Source organism: Pristiophorus japonicus, chromosome 12, assembly GCF_044704955.1.
Source record: "Pristiophorus japonicus isolate sPriJap1 chromosome 12, sPriJap1.hap1, whole genome shotgun sequence".
Taxonomy (NCBI): Eukaryota; Metazoa; Chordata; class Chondrichthyes; family Pristiophoridae; genus Pristiophorus; species Pristiophorus japonicus.
The window spans coordinates 68646391-68669172 of record NC_091988.1 but is presented as its reverse complement, the minus strand read 5'-3'; the positions used below and the strand labels follow the sequence as shown (position 1 = coordinate 68669172).

The 22782-nt window shown below is 50.0% G+C and overlaps 1 protein-coding gene across 6 annotated transcripts in view; it reads left to right on the top strand.

The window, feature by feature from the left end:
- usp19 (ubiquitin specific peptidase 19) overlaps positions 1-22782 on the top strand; it is a 202142-nt gene that overhangs the window by 7725 nt on the left and 171635 nt on the right. For 5 of the 6 annotated variants that reach the window (XM_070895624.1, XM_070895620.1, XM_070895619.1 and 2 more), the window contains 2 exons: positions 17801-18094; positions 20159-20203. In XM_070895624.1, coding sequence (XP_070751725.1) covers positions 17956-18094; positions 20159-20203 — 184 coding nt within the window. In that variant the 5' untranslated portion in view covers positions 17801-17955. The remainder of the gene's footprint in view (positions 1-17800; positions 18095-20158; positions 20204-22782) is intronic. The other variant, XM_070895623.1, reaches the window with a different exon arrangement.

Below are 22782 nucleotides of genomic sequence, written 5' to 3'. Positions count from 1 at the left end.
TCTATGATTCTATGAATGGGGAGGCCGCACAGCTGATCCTGATCCACACTCACGCGCTGCCCTGCGGAGTTGAATAGCAGTCGGTGGCTCTATTTTGTTTCCCTCCCAGCACAGGAGTGATGTAGCTTCCCAACTATTGAATTATTAATCCTGACGTTCCACCAACCTCCGTAATATTACACGTCTCTTTCCCAGCCTCAGCTCATCTGCTGCTGAAATCCTCATCTGTGCCTTTTTACCTCCAGACTCAACTATTCCAACGCTCTCCTGGCCGGCCTCTGTCCAATACTTGAGCTTGTCCAAAACTTTGCTGCCCATATCCGAACTCGCACCAAGTCCCGTTCACACATCACACCCTATGCTCACTATCCTGTACTCTGGCAATGCCTCAATTTTCATCCTTGTTTTCAAATCCCTACATGATCTCACCCCTCCCTATCTCTGCAATCTTCTCCAGACCCACAACCCTCCCGAGATTTTTGAAGTCCTCCAATGCTGGTCTCTTGCGCATCCCCAGTTATAATCATTTCACCATTGGCGGCCGTGCCTTCAGCTACCTGGGCCCAAAGCTCTGGAATTCCCTCCCGAAACCTCTCCACCTCCTCCTTTAAGATGCTTCTTAAAACCTACCTCGTTGAGAGTTTTTGGTCACCTGCCCTAATATCTCCTTGTGTGGCTCGGTGTCACATTTTGTTTGATAACGCTCCTCTGAAGCACCTTGGGACGTTTACTACGTCAATGGCGCTGTATAAATGCCAGTTGTTGACATTGCCGAATGAAAATCCTGCCGTCACCCCATGTAATGTGCCCTCCTAACTAGCTGTAGTTGTTTTAATCACATTAACTGACAGCATTGTGCAGTGCGTTCTAGAACCAAGTCGCACTGTTCCAATGCATTATTCGGGTGTTGCAGCGATGTCAGTGTTATAACTTCAAACAATAACCGGGTGGTGTGAAATGTCAGTGCAACTGCAGGAAACTGGATGGAGCAACACAAAGCACACTGCCCCTGCAGCGGTAGGGTACGAGGTTCCGTTCACTTTATGCAAAGGCAGGCTTTAAAAAAAAATACTATTAAAAGTATCACATGCCTGACGTGTGTGTAACTGCTTGATTAGCGAGGAGTAGAGGAGGAAATTCACAAAATTGATCTGGGGCAAAGTGGTGACAGTGGCGGAGGGTTTAAGTAACAGTTTAAAATTAAAGCCCGGTAGCACCTTTTCACCCACAGGTAATCAAGCTGCGATATGACTAACCAGGGAAGGTTGTTGGAGCAGAAATATAAATGGGTTCAACGGGCAACTAGTTGTGTAATTCATAAATGGGTTCAACGGACATTTGTGGCGGGTGAAGGGGTTAATAGTGAGAAGGTGGTATGTGGGGTCAATCCACATAAAATAAAATGATGCGTTTAGCTAAATGTTCCTTTGCTATTCCAACAAATTCCCAAGTCTCCTGTTCATATATTCTCTGCTAAGATGTTCATTTTAGGTTCACTAGGTTGATTCCTGAGATGAAGGAGTTGTCTTATGAAGAAAGATTGAGCAGGTTGGGCTGATACTCATTGGAGTTTAGAAGAATGATAGCTGATCTTATTGGAACGTATAAGCTTCTGAGGCGGCTCGACAGGGTGGATGCAGAGAGAATGTTTCCCCTCGTGGGGGAATCTAGAACTAGAGGGCATAGTTTCAGAATAAGGTGTCGCCCATTTAAAACGGAGATGAGGAGGAATTTCTTCTCTGAGAGTCGTGAATCTTTGGAATTCTCTGCCCTTGAGAGCTGTGGAGACTGGGTCATTGAATATATTTAAGGTGGAGATAGACAGATTTTTGACAAGGGAGTTGAGGGTTATGGGGAGCAGGCAGTGAAGTGGAGTTGAGGCCAAGATCAGATCAGCCATGATATTAAATGGCGGAGCAGGCTCGAGGGGCCAAATGGCCTGCTCCTGATCCTATTTCTTATGTTCTTATGATGTTGAGCTGTTCACGTTGGCCACAATTTGTGCTGTAGCCCTGCTGATCTCTTTCCTCCTGTTTGGTTTCCATGTTGTCCGTTTACTAATAGAGTGGATTCACAGATGCTCTGCTTAAAACAGTAAACACTTAGAATCATTTTTAACTTTAAAATCCCTATTAACTTGAACTGTGATATCCTGAAACTTTGTTTGAAATGATTGTAGCAAGTTGTGTAATTCATTCTCTGCATGGCTCATATGGAGGAGATTAGATGATTGGGAAAGGGTGTTGGATTAGGAATAAAACTTGTTGGTTTAATCATTATAATTCTGCATCAGTGTTGAAATTAAGACTTCTGGCACTGTAACTTATCCTATCCTTTAGCTTCCGGCATCTCTTTCTATAGCAGTCGTTTCCTCATTTTTTTGATTACTGTGCTTAGGGTTACTCTGAACTTCGTATTATTTTTATCTTTAGCTGCAAGTACACTGTCGTAGACATTCATCATCTTCTCTGCCTCATTACTCTGATGAAATCACGACTTGCATTTCTCTCTTTCTTGCTCCAACTCATTTTCCCAGGGTTCACTTTCTTCACTAACACCTACAGTTTAAAAAGAAAGACAGAATTGTATTTAAATTGTACCTTTCACAGCAAACTCCCACAAACAGCAATGTCTTAACGACCAGATAATCTGCTTTAGATGTTGGTTGACTGATAAATATTGCCCAGGACACCAGGGAGAGCTCCCCTGCTCTTCGAATAGTGCTGTGGGTTCTTTTACATCCTCCAGTTTACGGGCTTTTCAACCCAAATTTGGCATTGTCTAAGAAATAGGAGCAGGAGTCGACCTTTTGGTCCCTCGAGTCTGCTCTGCCATTCAATAAGATCATGACTGATCTGATCATGGACTCATCTCCACTTCCCTGCCCGTTCCCCATAACCCTTTATTCATTCCCTTATCGCTGAAAAATCCATCTATCTCCACCTTAAATATATTCAATGACCCAGCATCCACAGCTCTCTGGGGCAGTGAATTCCATAGATTTACAAACCTCAGAGAAGAAATTCCTCCTCATCTCAGTTTTAAATGGGCGAACCTTTATTCTGAGACTATGCCCCCTAGTTTTAGATTCCCCTATGAGTGAAAATATCTTCTCTGCCTCCAACTTGTCGAGCTCTCTCATTATCTTGCATGTTTCGATAAGATCACCTCTCATTCATCTGAACGCCAATGAGTGTAGGCTCAACCTATCTTCATAAGTCAACCCCCTCATCTCCGGAATCAACCTAGTGAACCTTCTCTGAACAGTCTCCAATGCATCCTCAAAGAACTTCTAACAAGTTTGTCAAACATGATAGGGGTTTTGTCAAACATTTGCGGTTTTCTAATCCGCTGGGACTGCCCCAGAATCCAGGGAATTTTGGTAGATTACAATCAGTGCATCCACTATCTCTGCAGCCACTTCTTTTAAGACCCTAGGATGTAAGCCATCAGGTCCAGGGGACTTGTCCGCCTTTAGTCCCATTATTTTACCAAGTATTACTTCATTAGTGATAGTATTAAATTCCTCCCTACCTATAGCCCCTTGATTATCCACTATTGGGACGTTTTTAGTGTCTTCTACCGTGAAGACCGATAACAAAATATTTGTCCAAAGTCTCTGCCATTTCCCTGTTCCCTATTATTAATTCCCCAGGCTCATCCTCTAAGGGACCAACATTTACTTTAGCCACTTGTTTCCTTTTTATGTACCTGTAGAAACACTATCTGTTTTTATATTTCGTGCTAGCTTGCTTTCATAATCTATCTTCTCTCTTTTTTTAGTCGTTCTTTGCTGGCTTTTAAAAGTTTCTCAATCCTCTGGTCTCCCACTAGTCTTGGTCACATTGTATGCCCTTGCTTTTAATTTGATACCATCCCTTACATCCCTTCTCTTACAGTCTTTCCTTCTCATTGGGATATATTTTTGTTGAGAGTTATGAAACATCTCCTTAAATAATCATCTCAAATTTATCTCTGTCTTTGACTTTTTTTGATTCTTGGTGTCTCTGCCCCAGACTGTGGATGTTCAGTCAGTGAGTATATTCTAGATTCAGATTGATAGACTTCTGGCCTCGGGGGAAATCGAGGGATATGGGGATAAAGCAGGAAGGTTGTGATATGTAGAAGTTCAGCCATGGCCTTATTGAATGGCGGAGCAGGCTCGAGGGACCAAATGGCTGACTTCAGCTCCTAATTCTCGTGGTGTCCTGCACTGTGGGTCTTGGCCCTTCACCTATGATTCTCGGTAACAAGTTCAATTAAAGATTCAGGTGACAAACTGCAGAAGCAAAGCTCGAGCAAGTTAAAGATGTCATCTGCATTGCAACTTTCCCTCTGCCTCCAGTTTATATGCTTTGTAATACTAGCTTGAGCAGTGGTGCAGTAGGGAGGGATTCAAATTCCTGGGGCATTGGAACCGGTTCTGGGGGAGGTGGGACCAGTACAAACCGGACGGTCTGCACATGGGCAGGACCGAAACCAATGTCCTAGGAGGAGTGTTTGCTAGTGCTGTTGGGGAGGAGTTAAACTAATATGGCAGGAGGATGGGAACCAATGCAGGGAGATAGAGGGAGACAAAATGGAGACAGAAGCAAAAGACAGAAAGGAGATGAGTAAAAGTGGAGGGCAGAGAAACCCAAGGCAAAAAACAAAAAGGGCCATTGTACAGCAAAATTCTAAAGGGTCAAAGTGTAATAAAAAGGCAAACATGAAAGCTCGGTGCCTCAATGCGAGGAGTATTCGGAACCCAGGAGAGAGCTCTGAGCTAGTTAGAGTGGGCCCAAGAGTTAGTAGACCCCAAGAAAGAATGCAAAAGGCAGGAGGCAGCAGAGCAGAGTAGCACTAGGGTAAATGTAAACCACAAGGTGATAGGAAGGGACAATATGTATGAATATAAAGGGGCTGCAGAAGGGGTCAAATCTAAAAATTATGGTTTAAAAACTAGTATTAAAACACTCTACCAAAACGAGCGCAGCATTCGAAATAAAGTCAATGAGTTGACGGCACAAATCATTACAAATGGGTATGATTTGGTGGCCATTACAGAAACGTGGTTGCAGGATGGCCAAGACTGGGAATTAAACATACAGGGGTATCTGACAATTCGGAAAGATAGACAAAAAGGGAAAGGAGGTGGGGTAGCTCTGTTAATAAAGGATGATATCAGGGCAGTTGTGAGAGACAATATTGGCTCTAATGAACAAAATGTTGAATCATTGTGGGTGGAGATTAGAGATAGTAAGGGGAAAAAGTCACGGGTGGGCGTAGTTTATAGGCCCCCAAATAATAACCTCACGGTGGGGCGGATAATAATCAAGGGAATAATGGAGGCATGTGAAAAAGGAACGGCAGTAAACATGGGGGATTTTAACCTGCATATCGATTGGTCAAATCAAATCGCACGGGGTAGCCTTGAGGAGGAATTCATAGAATGCATACGGGATTGTTTCTTAGAACAGTATGTTACAGAACCTACAAGGGAGCAAGCTATCTTAGATCTGGTCCTGTGTAATGAGACAGGAATAATAAACGATCTATTAGTAAAAGATCCTCTCCGAAAGAGTGATGACAGTCTGGTTGAATTTGTAATACAGATTGAGGGTGAGGAAGTAGTCTCTCAAACGAGCGTACTATGCTTAAACAAAGGGGACTACAGTGGGATGAGGGCAGAGTTGGCTAAAGTAGACTGGAAACACAGACTAAACGGTGGCACAATTGAGGAACAGTGGAGGACTTTTAAGGAGCTCTTTCATAGTGTTCAACAAAAATATATTCCAGTGAAAAAGAAGGGCGGTAAGAGAAGGGATAACCAAGGAAATAAAGGAGAGTATCAAATTAAAAACCAATGCGTATAAGGTGGCCAAGGTTAGTGGGAAAATTTTAAACGACAGCAAAGAATGACTAAGAAAGCAATAAAGAAAGGAAAGATAGATTACGAAAGTAAACTTGCTCAAAACATAAAAACGGATAGTAAAAGCTTTTACCGATATATAAAATGGAAAAGAGTGACTAAAGTAAATGTTGGCCCCTTAGAAGATGAGAAGGGGGATTTAATAATGGGAAATGTGGAAATGGCTGAGACCTTAAACAATTATATTGCTTCGGTCTTCACAGTGGAAGACACAAAAACCATGCCAAAAATTGCTGGTCACAGGAATGTGGGAAGGGAGGACATTGAGATAATCACTATCACTCGGGGGTTAGTGCTGGACAGGCTAATGGGACTCAAGGTAGACAAGTCCCCTGGTCCTGATGAAATGTATCCCAGGATATTAAAAGAGATGGCGGAAGTTATAGCAGATGCATTCGTTATAATCTACCAAAATTCTCGGGACTCTGGGGAGGTACCAGCGGATTGGAAAGCAGCTAATGTAACGCCTCAGTTTAAAAAAGGGGGCAGACAAAAGGCAGGTAACTATAGGCCGGTTAGTTTAACATCTGTAGAGGGGAAAATGCTTGAAGCTATCATTAAGGCAGAAATAGCGGGACATCTAGATAGGAATAGTGCAATCAAGCAGACGCAACATGGATTCATGAAGGGGAAATCATGTTTAACTAATTTACTGGAATTCTTTGAGGATATAACAAGCATGGTGGATAGAGGTGTGCCGATGGATGTGGTGTATTTAGATTTCCAAAAGGCATTCGATAAGGTGCCACACAAAAGGATACTGCAGAAGATAAAGGTACACGGAGTCGGAGGAAATGTATTAGCATGGATCGAGAATTGGCTGGCTAACAGAAAGCAGAGAGTCGGGATAAATGGGTTCTTTTCGGGTTGGAAATCGGTGGTTAGTGGTGTGCCAAAGGGATCGGTGCTGGGACCACAACTGTTTACAATATACATAGATGACCTGGAAGAGGGGACAGAGTGTAGTGTAACAAATTTTGCAGATGACACAAAGATTGGTGGGAAAGCGGGTTGTGTAGAGGACACAGAGAGGCTGCAAAGAGATTTAGATAGGTTAAGTGAATGGGCTAAGGTTTGGCAGATGGAATACAATGTCGGAAAATGTGAGGTCATCCACCTTGGGGAAAAAAACAGTAAAAGGGAATATTATTTGAATGGGGAGAAATTACAACATGCTGTGGTGCAGAGGGACCTGGGGGTCCTTGTGCATGAAACTCTTTTTGGAGTTCACCTGCAAAACATAAAACATTAAACGGTGCCACCCGACCTGGGTGACACTCCAGACATTTACAAGGCCCTTTTTTTCCCCCCTTTTTTTTTTGTGTTTTTCTTTTTTTTTTTTTTTGGGCACTAAAATCACAATTTTTCCCCAGTGCCCCCTATAAAAGAGAAGGGGACACTAAAAGCACCGGCAATTAAAACAAATTAACTTTAAAACGTAAAATCAAATTAAAATTTGGTTGCCGGGCGTGATGATGCACTCCAGTCCCTCCGGTGCCCACCTCTCGCGGAAGGCCGCGAGCGTACCGGTGGACACCGCGTGCTCCATCTCCAAGGACACCCTGGACCGGATGTAAGAGCGGAAGAGAGGCAGGCAGTCAGGTTGAACGACCCCCTCGACCGCCCGCTGCCTGGACCGGCTGATGGCACCCTTGGCCGTGCCCAGGAGCAGTCCTACGAGGAGGCCTTCGGACCTACCCGCTCCCCTCCGCACAGGGTGCCCAAAGATCAGGAGAGTGGGACTGAAGTGCAGCCAGAATTTCAGGAGCAGCCCCTTCAAATAGTGGAACAGGGGCTGCAACCTTGTGCATTCAATAAAAACATGGAACACGGACTCCTCCAGACCGCAGAAATTGCAGGCGGCCTGGGAGTCCGTGAACCGGCTTAAAAATTTGTTGCACGGCACTGCTCCGTGCACCACCCTCCAGGCCAAGTCCCCGATGAATAGTGGGAGGACCCCTGCGTAGAGTGCCCTCCATCGGGGACCCCCGCCTCCTCCGGACGGCAAGATGGTACGCCATGGCGTGTCCGAACGGCTGGCAAGGATGGCAAAGTTGAGGGTGTGCAGGAGCAGCCCGTACAGGAAACCCCTCCGCGCGGAACTGAAAGGCACGGAGGGGATTTCCCCGAGGCGGCTCAAGTTGTGAGGCGCCGGCCCCCGAGGGAGGTTCCGGGGTTTGGCGCCGATGAGGAATTCCGTCCGGACGGGGGTCAGTTCGGACGGGATCTCCCCACGTGCTTGAGCCTCCTCGATGCACCTAACGGAGTCAGGGCCCAGAGCTGTTTTTAGCGACTCGATGGCATCGGCCGCGTGGCGGACGTTGGCAGAATTTAGGCGCCGCGCCAGCGTGTCTGGCGCCATCCAGCCCGCTCCTCCGCCATCGAGCAGGTCCCTGACCCTGGTCACCTCACCAGCCACAGCCCTCTCTTCCGACCGCCACATAAAACCTCGGCCGTGGAGGTACGGATTCCCGAGCAGCGGTTCCTGCAGGATGGCCGCCACTCCAGCCGGCGGAGAGCTGCGCTTGGTGGAGACTTTGTTCCAGACCCTGATGAGTTCCCTGTAAAAGACAGGCAGCTCCCGGAGGGCGGTCCTGGCACCCCCCAAGTTCACAAACAGGAGCTGCGTGTCATAATTGAGGTCGAGCTGCTGGCGGAAGAAATACCTCGCCAGAGCACACCACCTAGGAGGGGGCTCGACGTAAAGGTATCTCTGCAGGGTCTGAAGACGGAAAGTCGCGAGCTGGGCGCTGACGCACACCAACGACTGACCGCCCTCCTCAAGCGGGAGACTCAGGACCGCGGCAGAGACCCAGTGCTTCCTGTTGTTCCAGAAGAAGTCCACCAGCTTCTTCTGTATCTTGGCGACAAACGCAGGGGGAGGGGTCAAAGTGACCAGCCGGTACCACAACATTGCGGCCACCAGCTGGTTTATGACTAGCGCTCGACCCCTGTAGGACAGCACTCGGAGCAGTCCTGTCCAGCGCCCTAGGCGAGCGGCGACCTTGGCCTCCAGCTCCTGCCAGTTCGCCGGCCAGGCTCCCTCGTCGGGGCTAAGGTAGACTCCCAGATAGAGGAGATGGGTCGTGCTCCAGGCAAAAGGCCTGAGCTCCTCTGGCAGGGAGTCCACCCGCCACTGACCCACCAGGAGTCCGGAACATTTCTCCCAGTTGATCCTGGCGGAGGACGCGGCCGAGTAAATCTCCTGGCACTCACGCATCCTCCGCAGGTCAGCGGGATCCTCTACCGCGAGGAGCACGTCATCGGCGTAAGCCGAGAGGACGACCTCCACGCCCGGCCCTTGCAGAGCCAGTCCCGTCAACCTCGTCCGCAAGAGGCGCAGGAAAGGCTCCACGCAAACGGCGTATAACTGGCCGGACATGGGGCATCCCTGGCGCACCCCTCTCCTAAAGCGAAGGGGCGCCGTCAAGGACACGTTAACCTTAATCAGACACTCCGCGGCGGCGTACAAAAGTCGGATCCGGGCGACTAAATGCGTCCCGAACCCGAAAGCGCGCAGAGTTCCGAGCAGATAGTCGTGGTCCACCCTGTCGAACGCCTTCTCTTGGTCGAGGGATAGGAAGGCGACCGACAGACCAGCCTCCTGGGAACAATGGATGAGGTCCCGGACCAGATGGATGTTATCGTGGATTGTCCGGCCCGGGACCGTGTAGGACTGGTCGGGGTGGATCATGTGGTCCAGCACGGCACCAAGGCGAGCAGACATCGCCCTGGCGAAGATTTTGTAGTCCGTGCTGAGGAGGGAGACCGGGCGCCAGTTCTTAAGGAGGCGGAGATCGCCCTTCTTAGGCAGCAGGACGATGACTGCCCTGCGCCAAGAGAGGGGCATCTCCCCGGTCGCCAGACTTTCCCCCAGGACCCGCGCGTAGTCGCCCCCCAGGACGTCCCAGAACGCCCTGTGGAACTCCACGGTCAGCCCGTCCAGCCCCGGGGATTTTCCCCTCGAGAGCCGGGCGAGGGCACCGGTCAGCTCCGCCAGGCTTAGCGGAACCTCCAGATTTTCGGCGCCCTCTGGGCTGACCTTCGGCAGGTCCTCCCACAAAACTCTACGCGCTTCCTCGCTGGACGGATCCGGAGAGAACAGAGCCCCGTAATATTCACGGGCCCTGTTGTTGACGCCCTCCGGATCCGAGACGAGAGAGCCGTCGTCGGCCAGCAGCGTCAAGAGCTGCTTACGGACACTCTGCCTTTTTCCAGCGAGTAGAAGAAGGGGGAGCCGCGGTCCAGATCCCGCAGGAACCGGATCCGCGACCTCACGAACGCGCCTCGGGACCCGACGAGCTGCAGGTCCTTCAGCGCGGCCTTCTTCGCTTCGTACACCGTCCGCAGGGCCGGGTCCTGGACGACTTGACCGAGACGGGCTTCCAGGTCGAGCACCTCTTTTTCTAGGCGCCCGACTCTGGCCGCCCGCCTCTTGGTCGACCCCCTCGCGTACTCTTGACAGAAGACGCGGACGTGAGCCTTGCCCACGTCCCACCATAGCCTCAAGGAGGGGAAGCCCCCCTGCTTCCTTCTCCAGTCGGACCAGAATCGACGGAACGAGTCCTGGAACCGCACGTCCTCCAGCAGCCGGTTGTTAAAGTGCCAGTACGCGGACCCCGTCCTCGCGCGGAGCGAAGCGAGCTCCGCCCACACCAGGTGGTGGTCCGAACACGGCACCGGCCGCATGGAGGCCGCCGGGACGCAGGAAACGTACGCCCGAGACACGTAAAGGCGGTCGACTCTAGACCATCCAACTCCAGGCCTCACCCAAGTAAAGGCGCTGGAGTCGGGGTGGAGATTTCGCCAGACGTCCACCAAGTCGAAGGACCCGACCAGGTCCCTCAACTTCTCCATCGCCGTCATGCACTGCGGGGCACCGGAGCGGTCCCTCGCCTCGAGGGTGCAGTTAAAATCCCCCCCGAGGACAATGCAGTCGCCGACGTCGACGGAGCCAAGAAGAGCGGACACCTCTTCAAAGAAGCGCGTTTGCTGCGGGCCGGGCTGAGGGGCGTACACGTTCACGAGATGGAGCGGCACGTTCCCCCAGGCGAACCGTTACGTGCAGCAAGCGGCCGGGCACGGGCTCCTCGACCCCCAAGATCTCCGGCTGAAAATGCGGGCCCAGCAAGATGGCCACCCCACTAGAAATGGCGGTGAGGTGGCTCATGCGGACCTCTCCTTGCCATTCCAGGAGCCACGTGGCTTCGTCTCCCGGAACAGTGTGGGTTTCTTGCAGGAAGCACACCGCATATTTCCCCTCCCGCAGGAGCGAAAAATTGTCAAATCTATGGCGTGCCCCTCTGCCGCCGTTGATGTTGAGGCTGGCTATGGTTATCTTCATGGCAAAAGCATAGTGCAACCTCTACCTTAACCTATTGTGGGGGAGGGAGCGGAGTCTTTTGTTGAACTCCGCTCCCTCCGCAGCCCAGCGAGGAGTCCCTCGAGCTCGCGCAGCTCAAGGTGTTGCGCCTTTGTCAAGGGCCCGCCCGCGGCCAAGGTTTTGACGGCGGCGCGGACGGACGCCTTGATCAGCTCTGGCTCGGACCATTTTTCCAGGGCCAGTCGGGCTTGGTTGCAGCGACCCCGGCTCTGGGCCAAAAAGTCCCGGAGTTCCTTTGCAGGAATGAGGATGGTCTCGGCGGCGGCCGCGAGCAGATCCACCGCCTCACTGGCGGTGGTCTCTAGGTCTTCACCCGTGTCCCCCACCGAGTCCCCGTCCTCCTCCGGGAGGTGGCCGCCAGCAGCCAGCCCATCGACCGCACAAGGTACGGCAAATGAACCGGCCGCTCCAACCGGCCCTGGCACTGCCCCGATTCCACCCCCAGGATCGTCGGCAGAGGAGTCCCCACTGGGCTCTTTTAAAAATGGTGCTGGGTCGGGAAATGACAGCGGAAGGGGTTCCCCCTCCACCCCAGGAACCGGGGAACAAGGAGAGACCCGGCCATGGGAAATCCCCAGGCTCCCCAAGTGCACCAGCTCCAAAGTAAGGGGCGAGGGTGGGTGTTCCTCCCCCTCCCCGCTGCCACCCCCCGGCCCAGCATCTACAGTTTCATTAAAATCAGTTCGTGTTTCTGCCGGGTCGAGCGACTCCCGGGGGAAGTTGGGTATTGGCTGGGCGGGCTCAGGTTCGGCCTTTTCGGCCCCGCCCGCCTCAGTCCCCGGGACGCCCGGCCCGGCGGCAATGCATTCCTCCGCTGGCCCCACGCCCCCCACGACAGGCAGATCTTCCACTCCATCCCCAGGAGGCAGCGGCTGGGCAGCCTCGACTGCCTCACCCTCCCCGGGGACAGACTCTTCGCGCCTGCAGCGCAATTTGGGAGCGCTGGTGGGGGACGCGGGACACGCGGCGGGCACCGACTCCTCCGCGGAGGGATGTTGTTCCCCCTCCGCCTCATCGGAGCCGCGCCTCCTTTTGTTCCTGGGGGCGCGCGGAGGCAGGGAGACCCCCATGTCTGCCGAGGCCTCCCGCTCCGCCCCCCCCCCTTTTCCTTTCCTTTCCCGCGCCCGGGCCCCTCTGTGGTGTAATTCAAGGGCTCGGGCACGGGCTCGGGGCACCACGCGCTCGCCGGTGACTGGGTTGGGCTGAGCGCGGTGGTCAAATGATCTGGCGCACCGAGGGGACCCGCCTCTTGATGTTTTGCCTTCTTCCGCGCCTTCTTTCCGGTCGGACGCTCTCCCTCCCCCCCGCCGGAGGCCCTGAAAACAAAGGCCTCCGACGATGCCCGCGCACCTACGGCTCCCGGCACGCGGACGCAACTAGGGGGAGGGGTGGCGGCGGCGCCAGCCTTGGCCGCCTTCGATGGTTTGGCGGCCTTGGAGGCGGGGCAGTTCTTACGAACATGCCCCACCTCCCTGCAGGCATGGCACCGCACGCCGTCCGACGTCCAAAAGACGCGGTAGGCAGTCCCCTCGTGCACCACATTAAAGTTCCCCTCCGTCGTCTCCTCCCGCGCCAGCCGGACAAAGAGCTGGCGGCGGAAGGAGAACACGTGGCGCAGGCTGTTCTCCCTGAGGCCGAGCGGTATGGGGTTGATCCCTGACCTTACCTCCCCCAGTTGGTGTAGGTGAGGGAGGAGGAGCTCAGCGGGAACAAAGGGCGGGACGTTCGATATGATGACCCTCTGCGCGGTGGCCTCGAGAGGGTCCACCGGCAGGAACGTCCCGCCCACCGTGAGCCCCTTTTCGAGGGCCAGGGACACCGCCCGCTCCGACCCCAGGAAGAACACGGCCTTCCCAGACATCTTGGAGGCTGCGACAATGGCCGAGGGGCCGACTACCCCAGCCATCGCCCGCACGCACTCCTCAATGCTCATTGTGGGGTGAGTGTCGCTCTTGACCCCGTGTTTTTTGGTAATTAATCTGAAAGGTGGCAGGGCAGCGGGTGGCGCAGGAGGTGCCGTGGAAGCGGTTGCCACCTGCGCATACGTCTTCGCTGGCCCTGCCACCGGCGTGGATGGGGTCGCCATCACGGGGTCCCTTTAAGGGCTACACCCACCCCAAAGTCACAGGCCTTAATGGTCTTTAATGGCCTCGTATATTAACTGAGCAGAGGAGCCCTTAACGAGGCACCTCTCCCCTCGTTGGCAATTGGGGAGAGGCCTTGCTCCCTCTGCTCAGTTGTCTTAATTGGGTTTTTTTTTAAATTAGGAAGAAAAGGGTTCTCAGAGAGAGAGGGGAGAAACAGAGGGTAACGGAGAAAGAGAGAGGGGGGTGGGAAAGGGGGGGGGGGACTGCGAGGGCAGGTCTCCCCTCGCAGCTGTGGGTGGGTGCACTCCCCAGATGGCAAAACACACAAGCACAGTCTTTGGGTTGGTCTTCAGGTGGGGGGAGAAGACGTCTTCACCTGGGATAGCTAGAGCCACCAGGCACACACTCTTAACGATGTTAATTGGGTAAATCTTCAGCCTGGTAGCTCCAGCTATCCCAGGCTAGGCAAATGTGGGGGGTGGGGGGGGTCCCAATTGTGGGGGGGGGCCTAGTTGTAAGCACGGCCCCCACGCACACTACCACACACACACACACCCCCCGCGATGTTCCGGCCCTCAGTGGTCTTCTTTCCTCCCCCCACCGATACAACAAAGTCTGTTTGGGGAAATGCACCCACACCCACCTGTAGAAATGTAGAGTCTCCCTCCTTCCACACTGGATGTTGTTGGTTTTTCCCCCTCTCTCCAACTCTTTGCAGAATGGTAAAGATGTACAAAGTTTTCTGTTCTCCTCCTCTCCCTCTGGATAGAAGTTGGTGTTGAAGCCCCTTTCTTCCTTCTTTTCCTGGGCTGGTCTCAGGGCTCTCCAGGCAGGAGCTAAAGTTGATAGCAGCTCTGCTCACAGCTCCAACTGAGCAGGACACGCCTCTACTGCCCCACGATTGGTCCTTGTGAAATAATCCCAAAAAGTTAGTTTGCAGGTGCAGCAGGTAATCAGGAAGGCGAATGGAATGTTGGCCTTCATTGCGAGAGGGATGGAGTACAAAAGCAGTGGAGGTCCTGCTGCAACTGTACAGGGTATTGGTGAGGCCGCACCTGGAGTACTGTGTACAGTTTTGGTCACCTTACTTAAGAAAGGATATACTGGCTTTGGAGGGGGAGAGAGACGATTCACTAGGCTGATTCCGGAGATGAGGGGGTTACCTTATGATGATAGATTGAGTAGACTGGGTCTTTACTCGTTGGAGTTCAGAAGGATGAGGGGTGATCTTATAGAAACATTTAAAATAATGAAAGGGATAGACAAGATAGAGGCAGAGAGGCTGTTTTCACTGGTCGGGGAGACTAGAACTAGGGGCGCAGCCTCAAAATATGGGGGAGCCAACCGAGTTGAGAAGGAATTTCTTCTCCCAGAGGGTTGTGAATCTGTGGAATTCTCTGCCCAAGGAAGCAGTTGAGGCTAGCTCATTGAATGTATTCAAATCACAGATAGATAGTGTGGTGTATGTAGCACACAAATCACTGACTCCACACGGTCTGGTGTAAGTCTAACTGCTGTGACCTTCGTCCTTTATTGTTCAGCTCCAGAGTGCCTCCCAGGTCTGGTGGTCAGCCTTATATAGCCTTTGTTACAGGTACTACCAGGGTTTCCCACTGCAGCGCCCTCTGTGGTGTGGCATAGTACTTACAATACATTTAAGGTACTGGGACGATACACGCATCATTACATAAGATAGATTTTTAACCAATAAGGGAATTAAGGGTTATGGGGAGCGGGCGGGTAAGTGGAGCTGAGTCCACGGCCAGATCAGCCATGATCTTGTTGAATGGCGGAGCAGGCTCGAGGGGCTAGATGGCTTACTCCTGTTCCTCATTCTTATGTTCTTATGAGCCCCAATGAGAATCTGTCCTGTTTGATGTAAATTCAAAGATTCTTTATATTATGAAGGTGACTTGAGGATGAAGCCTCTGGAGCAACTTATGTTCTTGCTTTGATGGTGTGCATTACACAGTTTTAAACGGGGTAGAATATGCCACTGGGTGCCTAGTTAGGGGGGGAGGGGCGGGGAGAAACTCGACTTCAATGTGCCTGCTTCTCTGTTGTGAAACAGGCAAAATGGGCTCCAAAATTGGGTTGCAATTTCCTGTGCTCGATTGACCCCGGAGGTGCCCCTTATTACAAAACAGAACTGGGCGCCCAGTCTTGAACAGGTGACAGGCTGGTGGTTGTGCAGGTTTGGATCTGACGCCGATTGTAGCACCCCCAATGTGAGATTGGACAGTAGCCGGACACAGCTTGCTCCACACAAGTTCCGATTGATACTCCAAATCTTTTTTGGGCTATGTTGCTGATGTATCTTAGACAGGAGCAGATTGTTGGTGGTTGGTGTAGGGAAACCTTGTATTCTATGTGAGGCTTTATCTCATGGAAATTCTGCTTGCATGATCATATTTTTGTAAAATCCATTTAGCGGGTTTTATGCAGTATATATTTTTAGCTAGATAATCGATTGCGGTGTAAGGCCATGTTAAAGACAATCGAGCTTCGGGTGTCGTTGCCTGAGGGAAATGTGTTGTTTGCATGATGGAAACTGGTGACGTCTTTTGTTTTTAAACCTTTTGGAAACTTTCCCACTAATGTTTCACTGTTGTCATCTCTATGTGTTGCCCCAGCCAGTGGTGACAAAAGCTGTGTCCTTGTGATCCAGGAACACTCAAAGTATTTTTGTATTATTACTGATTGTAAATGTGTCAACACAGTGGTATTGCTGCTGAGCTTGGGATGAGTGGTGGAAGCTGGAGTCCCAGTTTCACCGAGTTTCTTATCTTCGCTAAGCTGGGGAAAGACTTGGTGGTGAAATCGGAAGAGGATTTTCTCCCTCTCACACCCCACCTCCAGACCCGGGCACTTGCATGCCTATGTTTTGGAAATAAGAATAGAGAAATGGAATACATCTTAAATGGTAAGATTTTAAATGTAGTGGAGGAACCTTGATGTGCGTGTGAGAAGTTGGTGATTTTGGTTTTTTGCCTGAAGGTTGAGGGCTTTCCTGATGATAGACCTCTTCAGGATTAAAGGGGTGACAGTAAGATAAATAATACTTTCACTGGTTGGCGAGATGTAATGGGAGGCGCAGAAACTGAAGGGCAAAAAACACCTGCAGGGAAAGAGTGGGATTAGATTTGGTGACTCGGGGTGAGAGAGAGAATCAACAGTGTAGGCTTGATGGGCTGAATGGCCTTCCTGGTTTGGAGTGTTCTTTATCCTGTTAACTAGCCCTGGCCGCAAATTGGGAGAAGGTAGCCTGATCTACCAGAATGCTGCTTGGAGCACAAGCTGTGAGCTGAGACGATGAATGCCATGGCATTCTACAATCCAGTTCTACCACTTTTAGCCATGCAAATGCCCCTAAATTCCTCTGAACTTGGCATCAAAGATGAGTGTTAATCTCGGCTTTTAAACTCCACTCAAACCTCCAACTACTTTAAAGATAAGAGAGTTGGTGTGTGCACGCCCTGTTCTTAAACCGTGCTATGATTATTTCAGCAGCAGGTATAGCCTAGTATAAATCAGTCGCTAGCATGCTTCAATCATTAATGATTAAGCTTCACAACTCCTTTCTAGACGTGGGAATTCCTTTCACAGAATGTCATGAGGTAGCTGGAGGTAGAGTTTGCATCTAGAAACCACTTTCTCTCCAATCTCTCATTCACTTCACTTGGCTCTCTGTTTGCATTTACAAACAATGGGCACAATGTTCCCCAAAGCTTTTTTTTGGCGTACTTGAAGAGTTACACCCGATTTTTTTGGGGGGGCCCCAAGTACGCCAAAAAAAAAATGTTTTAAGTTTGCCCATTGGATTTCTTCATTTTGGCATAGCCTAACCTGTCCTTCAGTTTTGGGGTTGGAGCCTTGATCTGCGCCAAAAAGACCGGGCTGCCAAGGTAACCAGGGACACACTGCGAACTGCAAAGTGAAGCATACAGCCAGCTCTCAACACATTAAAAGAATTGACAAAGAGACATAACAGCAACTTAACTCCAACCCCGCCCGAAGGCCTTGCCGGTCCGGTCCCATTCTCGGTCCCCAGTCTCCCGGTCCGGTCCAATTCTCGGTTCCCGGTCCCATTCTGCAATTCCCGGGTCTCACGCGAACCGGGGACGGGACCAGACCAGGAGAATGGGGACCTAGAATGAGACCGGACAGCCTTCGGGCAGGGTTGGAGGCAAGTTGCTGCTGTGTTTTTCAACTCTTTCAGTGTGTCCGGGCACCTGCTGCGCCGCTTTCCTTGCTTGCACCAATTTATTTAACTCTCCGCAAGAGTTGGAGAGGCCATGAGGCCGAGCTAGAAATGTTTTGATTTTAATAAAATTCAGAGAGTCTGCTGCTAACTGTTGAAAAGAAACACTTTCTGTTTTAGCAAGTGGTGAATAACCTGTCTGTTAACTTGTGTTGCAGTCTGACTCTCCCTGTCCTGGCCAGTCTTTCATTGTCCGAGAGCTCATCCATTCAGAGCCGCCAAAATAGCCGGGCCAGGCAAGAAACGACGAAAACCTGAACCAGAGCCCATCAGTGACGCAAGCAAAGCTCCCGTGTCAGCCAAACGGCTGAAGATGGCCAGCATGGCCGAGAGCGGCAGGAGGAAGTCGGGATGGAATCAGGAGGAGGCTACAAACAAGAAGAAACTGAAGGACAAAGTCAACCAAGAGAACAAGGATGGGACGAGCACTGCGAGTAGTGAGCCAAGGAAAGGTAAGGAGGTTTGAATCAGACGGAGGTGGTGTGAAGTGGTCCAGTCCGAATCGGGACCATTGTTTCTGGCAGCATGTTGTTTTAGGGTGGGGATACTGGGGGAACGGTGCTTGAGTGGAGACCTGCAACTTTTACTGTACCTACTATGTTGGGTGTTCAAACTGCAGCCCCAGGCTACATTCAACTCTTAATCTCTGGCAAGCTGTCCCTCGCAGCCCACGTAACACAACAACTTGTATTTATATTGTGCATTTAACGTAATAAAACCATCCCAAGGCGCTTCACAGGAGTGTAAATCAAATAAAATTTGACACCGAGCCACATGAGATATTGGGGCAGGTGATCAAAAGCTTAGTCAGAGAGATTGGTTTTAAGAAGCGTCTTAAAGGAGAGAGGCAGAGAGGCGGAGAGGGTTAGGGAGGGAATTCCAGAGCTTGGGGCCCAGGCAGCTGAAGGCACGGCCGCCAATGGTGGAGCGATGGAAATCGGGGATGCTCAAAAGGCCAGAATTTGAGGAGCGCAGAAATCTTGGGGAGTGTGGGGGGGTGTTGTGTGGCTGGAGCAGATTAGAGATAGGGAGGGGAGAGGCCATGGAGGGATTTGAAAGCCAGGATGAAAATTTTAAAGACCAGTGTAGGTCAGCGAGCACATGGGGGGTGATGGGTGAACGGGACTTGGTACGAGTTAGAACACAGGGCAGCAGTCTGTTTACGATTCCGTTTTTAGTTTGTTGGTTTCTCCTCTTTTTGACTTTAAACTAAATAAACTTGCTGTGCATGAGAAAAAGTTCAGATGTGAGAATCCTTGTAGCCATTTCTCCTATGTATATCCTTGCCTGGAATCTGTTTGTTTTTGGAAGTTTCTGACCCTGAGTCAAAAGGAATTAAGTTAGACTCTTACTGGATCAAGGATTCTTTAACCAGCTACTGAGCAGTACACACTTTAAAGTCATTCAGTGTGGGCAAGACAATCAATGGGAAAAACCTCTTGTCCTGCTTCTGAGGAATTATAGGGTAAGATGCAAGGTCTGTCTTAGTAAATTCTCAGAATAATGGAAGGGAATAGTTTTAGAAGTATTGCAGTATAGTGGTGACTGAAATCTGAATATTTGAAAATAATTTTGATCTAAGCTCGTGCTAGCACCACGGACCCCCTCACTTCCCAGTTCAGTGCAGCTATGCAGGGTGGGGACGGTGGTAAGATTGGAACAGCCATCAGTTTTCTCTGGTGCCACCCCATGGCCTGTTGTAGAGGGGTATTGGCCAAAGCCTGGGAGCGGGTTACATTCTCCTCTCGTCTGCAGATGATGCATGGTGTGAGAACACTCAAGGGCAGAAGAGAAGTAAATGGGCGAAAAATGAATTTGATTTGCTTTTTGACGTTAACCTTATGCCACCTTTAGCCACAGCAAGCAATTGAGGTATTTGGACTGTTAGTTTAAATTTGGCCCGGGGAGCTCATGTGGGTTATGTATCCTTTTTGTGAGCATGATTGTATGCGCTCGCTCTCTCTCGCGCTCGCTCTCTCTCGCGCTCGCTCTCTCTCGCGCTCGCTCTCTCTCGCGCTCGCTCTCTCTCGCGCTCGCTCTCTCTCGCGCTCGCTCTCTCTCGCGCTCGCTCTCTCTCGCGCTCGCTCTCTCTCGCGCTCGCTCTCTCTCGCGCTCGCTCTCTCTCGCGCTCGCTCTCTCTCGCGCTCGCTCTCTCTCGCGCTCGCTCTCTCTCGCGCTCGCTCTCTCTCGCGCTCGCTCTCTCTCGCGCTCGCTCTCTCTCGCGCTCGCTCTCTCTCGCGCTCGCTCTCTCTCGCGCTCGCTCTCTCTCCATTCCATAGCTGCTGATCATTTCTTGGCACCTCGACCAATTTCCATGTGTAGCACTAGATGGTGGGTGTCGGGGTGGGAATGGGGGCTATCACACTCCAACCAATCCAGTGCTCACGCAACCCCATGCATGTGCTGGCTCAGCCACTGACTGATGCTGTGACCAACTTGGAAAGTGCAAACCTTTTGAGCCCTTCACTTGGTTGTACCTTTTAAGCCTTCCTGATCTACACTGTATATTCTGATAGATTTGCCAAGTAATCAGGATTCATTGCAAGGGATAGACCATGATGGTAAGTCTCTGAGCTTCCTGTGCTTTAACTGTTGTGAAGCTGATTGCGGAGGGTATTCAGTAGCGAGAGTGTGGAACTGCAGGAAGTGTCCCTTTTCTTGGCCTGAATGACTGTTGCTTTCTGAAACTCAAATGCACTAATTTGCTTCAAGGTGTTCTGATTTACCTAATAATGTTTGTATTTAAAAGCAACGAATTAACTTTAACACAGAGCTGAGCAGTGGTTTAGTTTGTGGGACAGATGAGCAATTGTCCCAGGTAAAGCATGGTGGGACATTCATGTGTGTGTGCTGTGTCTTCCTCAACTCTGAAAAGCACTTGGCAGTGCATTCTTCGGTTCTATCCTTCTAAACTGGGTTATATCTGAAGGAACATTTTCAGCTCTGTACAGCTGTGGTGAAGTGCTGATGTTGGGAGCCGTTTGAGATGACAGATTTAACTTATTGTACATTAGAACAATCTGGATTAAGTGCAGTTCTTTTTTTCTCTCAAGCATTGGTGCTAATACGTCTCTGGCCTAACTAAGCCCTTGTACAGTTCAACATTGCCTCCTTGCTTTTGCATGCTGTGCCTCCAGGTGCAATTCAAGAATTTTGATCACCTTTTTTTATAGTACAATCGATTTGATGCCTTCATCTTTATAATGACCTGTGTACCTGCACACCAAGGTCCTTGTACACCATTTAAAACCTTTTATGTTTAAAATAGATTTCTGTTCTCTGGTCTTTTTTTACAAAATGTATTGCTTCCCATTTTCCTGGCTTGGAACTGTGCCCATCGTGCCAGCTACGTCCTCCTTTAGTCTTTCACTGTAATGGCTGCAATTTGCCTTACTCCCCAATTTGGTGCAAACAGCACATTGGATGGTTGGTTGTTCCTCAATTCCTAAGCTGAGATCGTCACCAACACAGATGCCTGTGAACACCACTCTTGGGCGGAGAAGATCCTTTTAATGCCTTTTTGCTTTCTGCTCTCCAACCATCTTCCTCTCCATATGACCACATTCCCCCAAATTATCTTTGCCTTAAGTCTTTTGTATACTGCTACTGCTGGTACTTTTTCTAAAAATCCATACAAACCAAATGTGCACTTCATTTCCTTTATCCTTTTGATTTCTTCAAAGAATTTTTGCTAAGCACGACCTGCCTTTTTGCAAGTATGTGTTAACTGGCCCTGATTAACTTGTGTTGTTCAAATTGCTCATTAATCTCACACTGCATTGTAGATTCCAGATGAGGAACACTTGGGAAATAGTGACCAGAACCTGATTAGTTCCACATTGAGAATAGATGAAGAAAAACAGAAATCCAAAATGATTTTAGCCTAGATTCATTAATTGGAAGCAGTGGTAAATGAACCAGCACTCCAAACTGGTTAAGTATGAGCTGTATAAGGTACCGGCTAAAGCTATTCCAAACAGGAATAACGAGATGTGTTGAAGCTTGATGTTCCATGGATAGAGAAAATCAAAGCTAAACGAACATTTAAAAGTGAGGCTTATGACGAATATAAGGGGATAATATATGAGAAGTTTGAGAAATAGAGTATTTAGAAGGGAAGAAAGATGATGATTCGGAATGCTCAGAGGAGCAGAATGAAGATTAACAGTCAACAGAAGGGGGAAATAGCAAGCTCTTTCATAAACACACAGTGAAAGGATAGTCATGGGACACAGAGGTAAAGGGGCTGTCTCGTACATCGAGGAATAAAGGCATGCTGAATTAAATATTGTGCATCAATTCTGAGAGAGTGGCCTTGTGTAAACTTCTGGATTGCTCTTCACTTTGGATAGCATCTGTTGCCCCTGTATATGCCAGAGGTCCAGGCTGGAAGTCGCTAAATGCAAGTGCGTACACGTTGGATAAAATAGTATGCTGATGTGCTACAGTGAAATGAGCATCATTCTTGGGGTGTATGATGGAGGTGAGAGGCACGGCTGTATTTTTGTCGATTTATGTGTGGAAATGCTTTCCGCTCGAGTATTGGACCACTGTGCCAGTGTGAAAATCCAGAAGATTTTGGTAATCTCGTACTGTAGTCACTTCCTCTTTCCCTGCAAAGCACTCCTTTTGGTTTTTGGTAATTTACAGACAACTCTCAATTATCCGGGTCCCTCTGGGATTGGGTTATTCCGGGTAAACGATTTTTCCGTTAGGATGAGTCTACATTTTAAAGTTAAAACTTTAATGAATAAATACAATCGTTGGGGTGAGTTTACATTTATAAGTTGAAACTTTAATGAATCAACACAATCAGCTACAAACAGTAACAAAAGATGTACATTACCAGCATGCATTTACAGGTTCTGTGCCTGGAACCCAGTGCCGGTACTGCCCCCGGTGCTGGTACTGCCCCCGTTCCCAACATCAGCGGCGGCTGCAGCAGCGCGCACACACCAGCAGAGGAGGGTGATTTTTATGGTGAGAGAGAGAATGTGAGAGAGAGAGAATGAGCAAATACAAATGAGCACAGTGTTTGGAAGGCGATTTTTTTTCCAAATTATTTGGAGCTGTCTTTTCACTTGTTCGCAACAGAATTTTAAATCCCGTTACAATGGTTTCCCGTTGGATCCGTGTACGG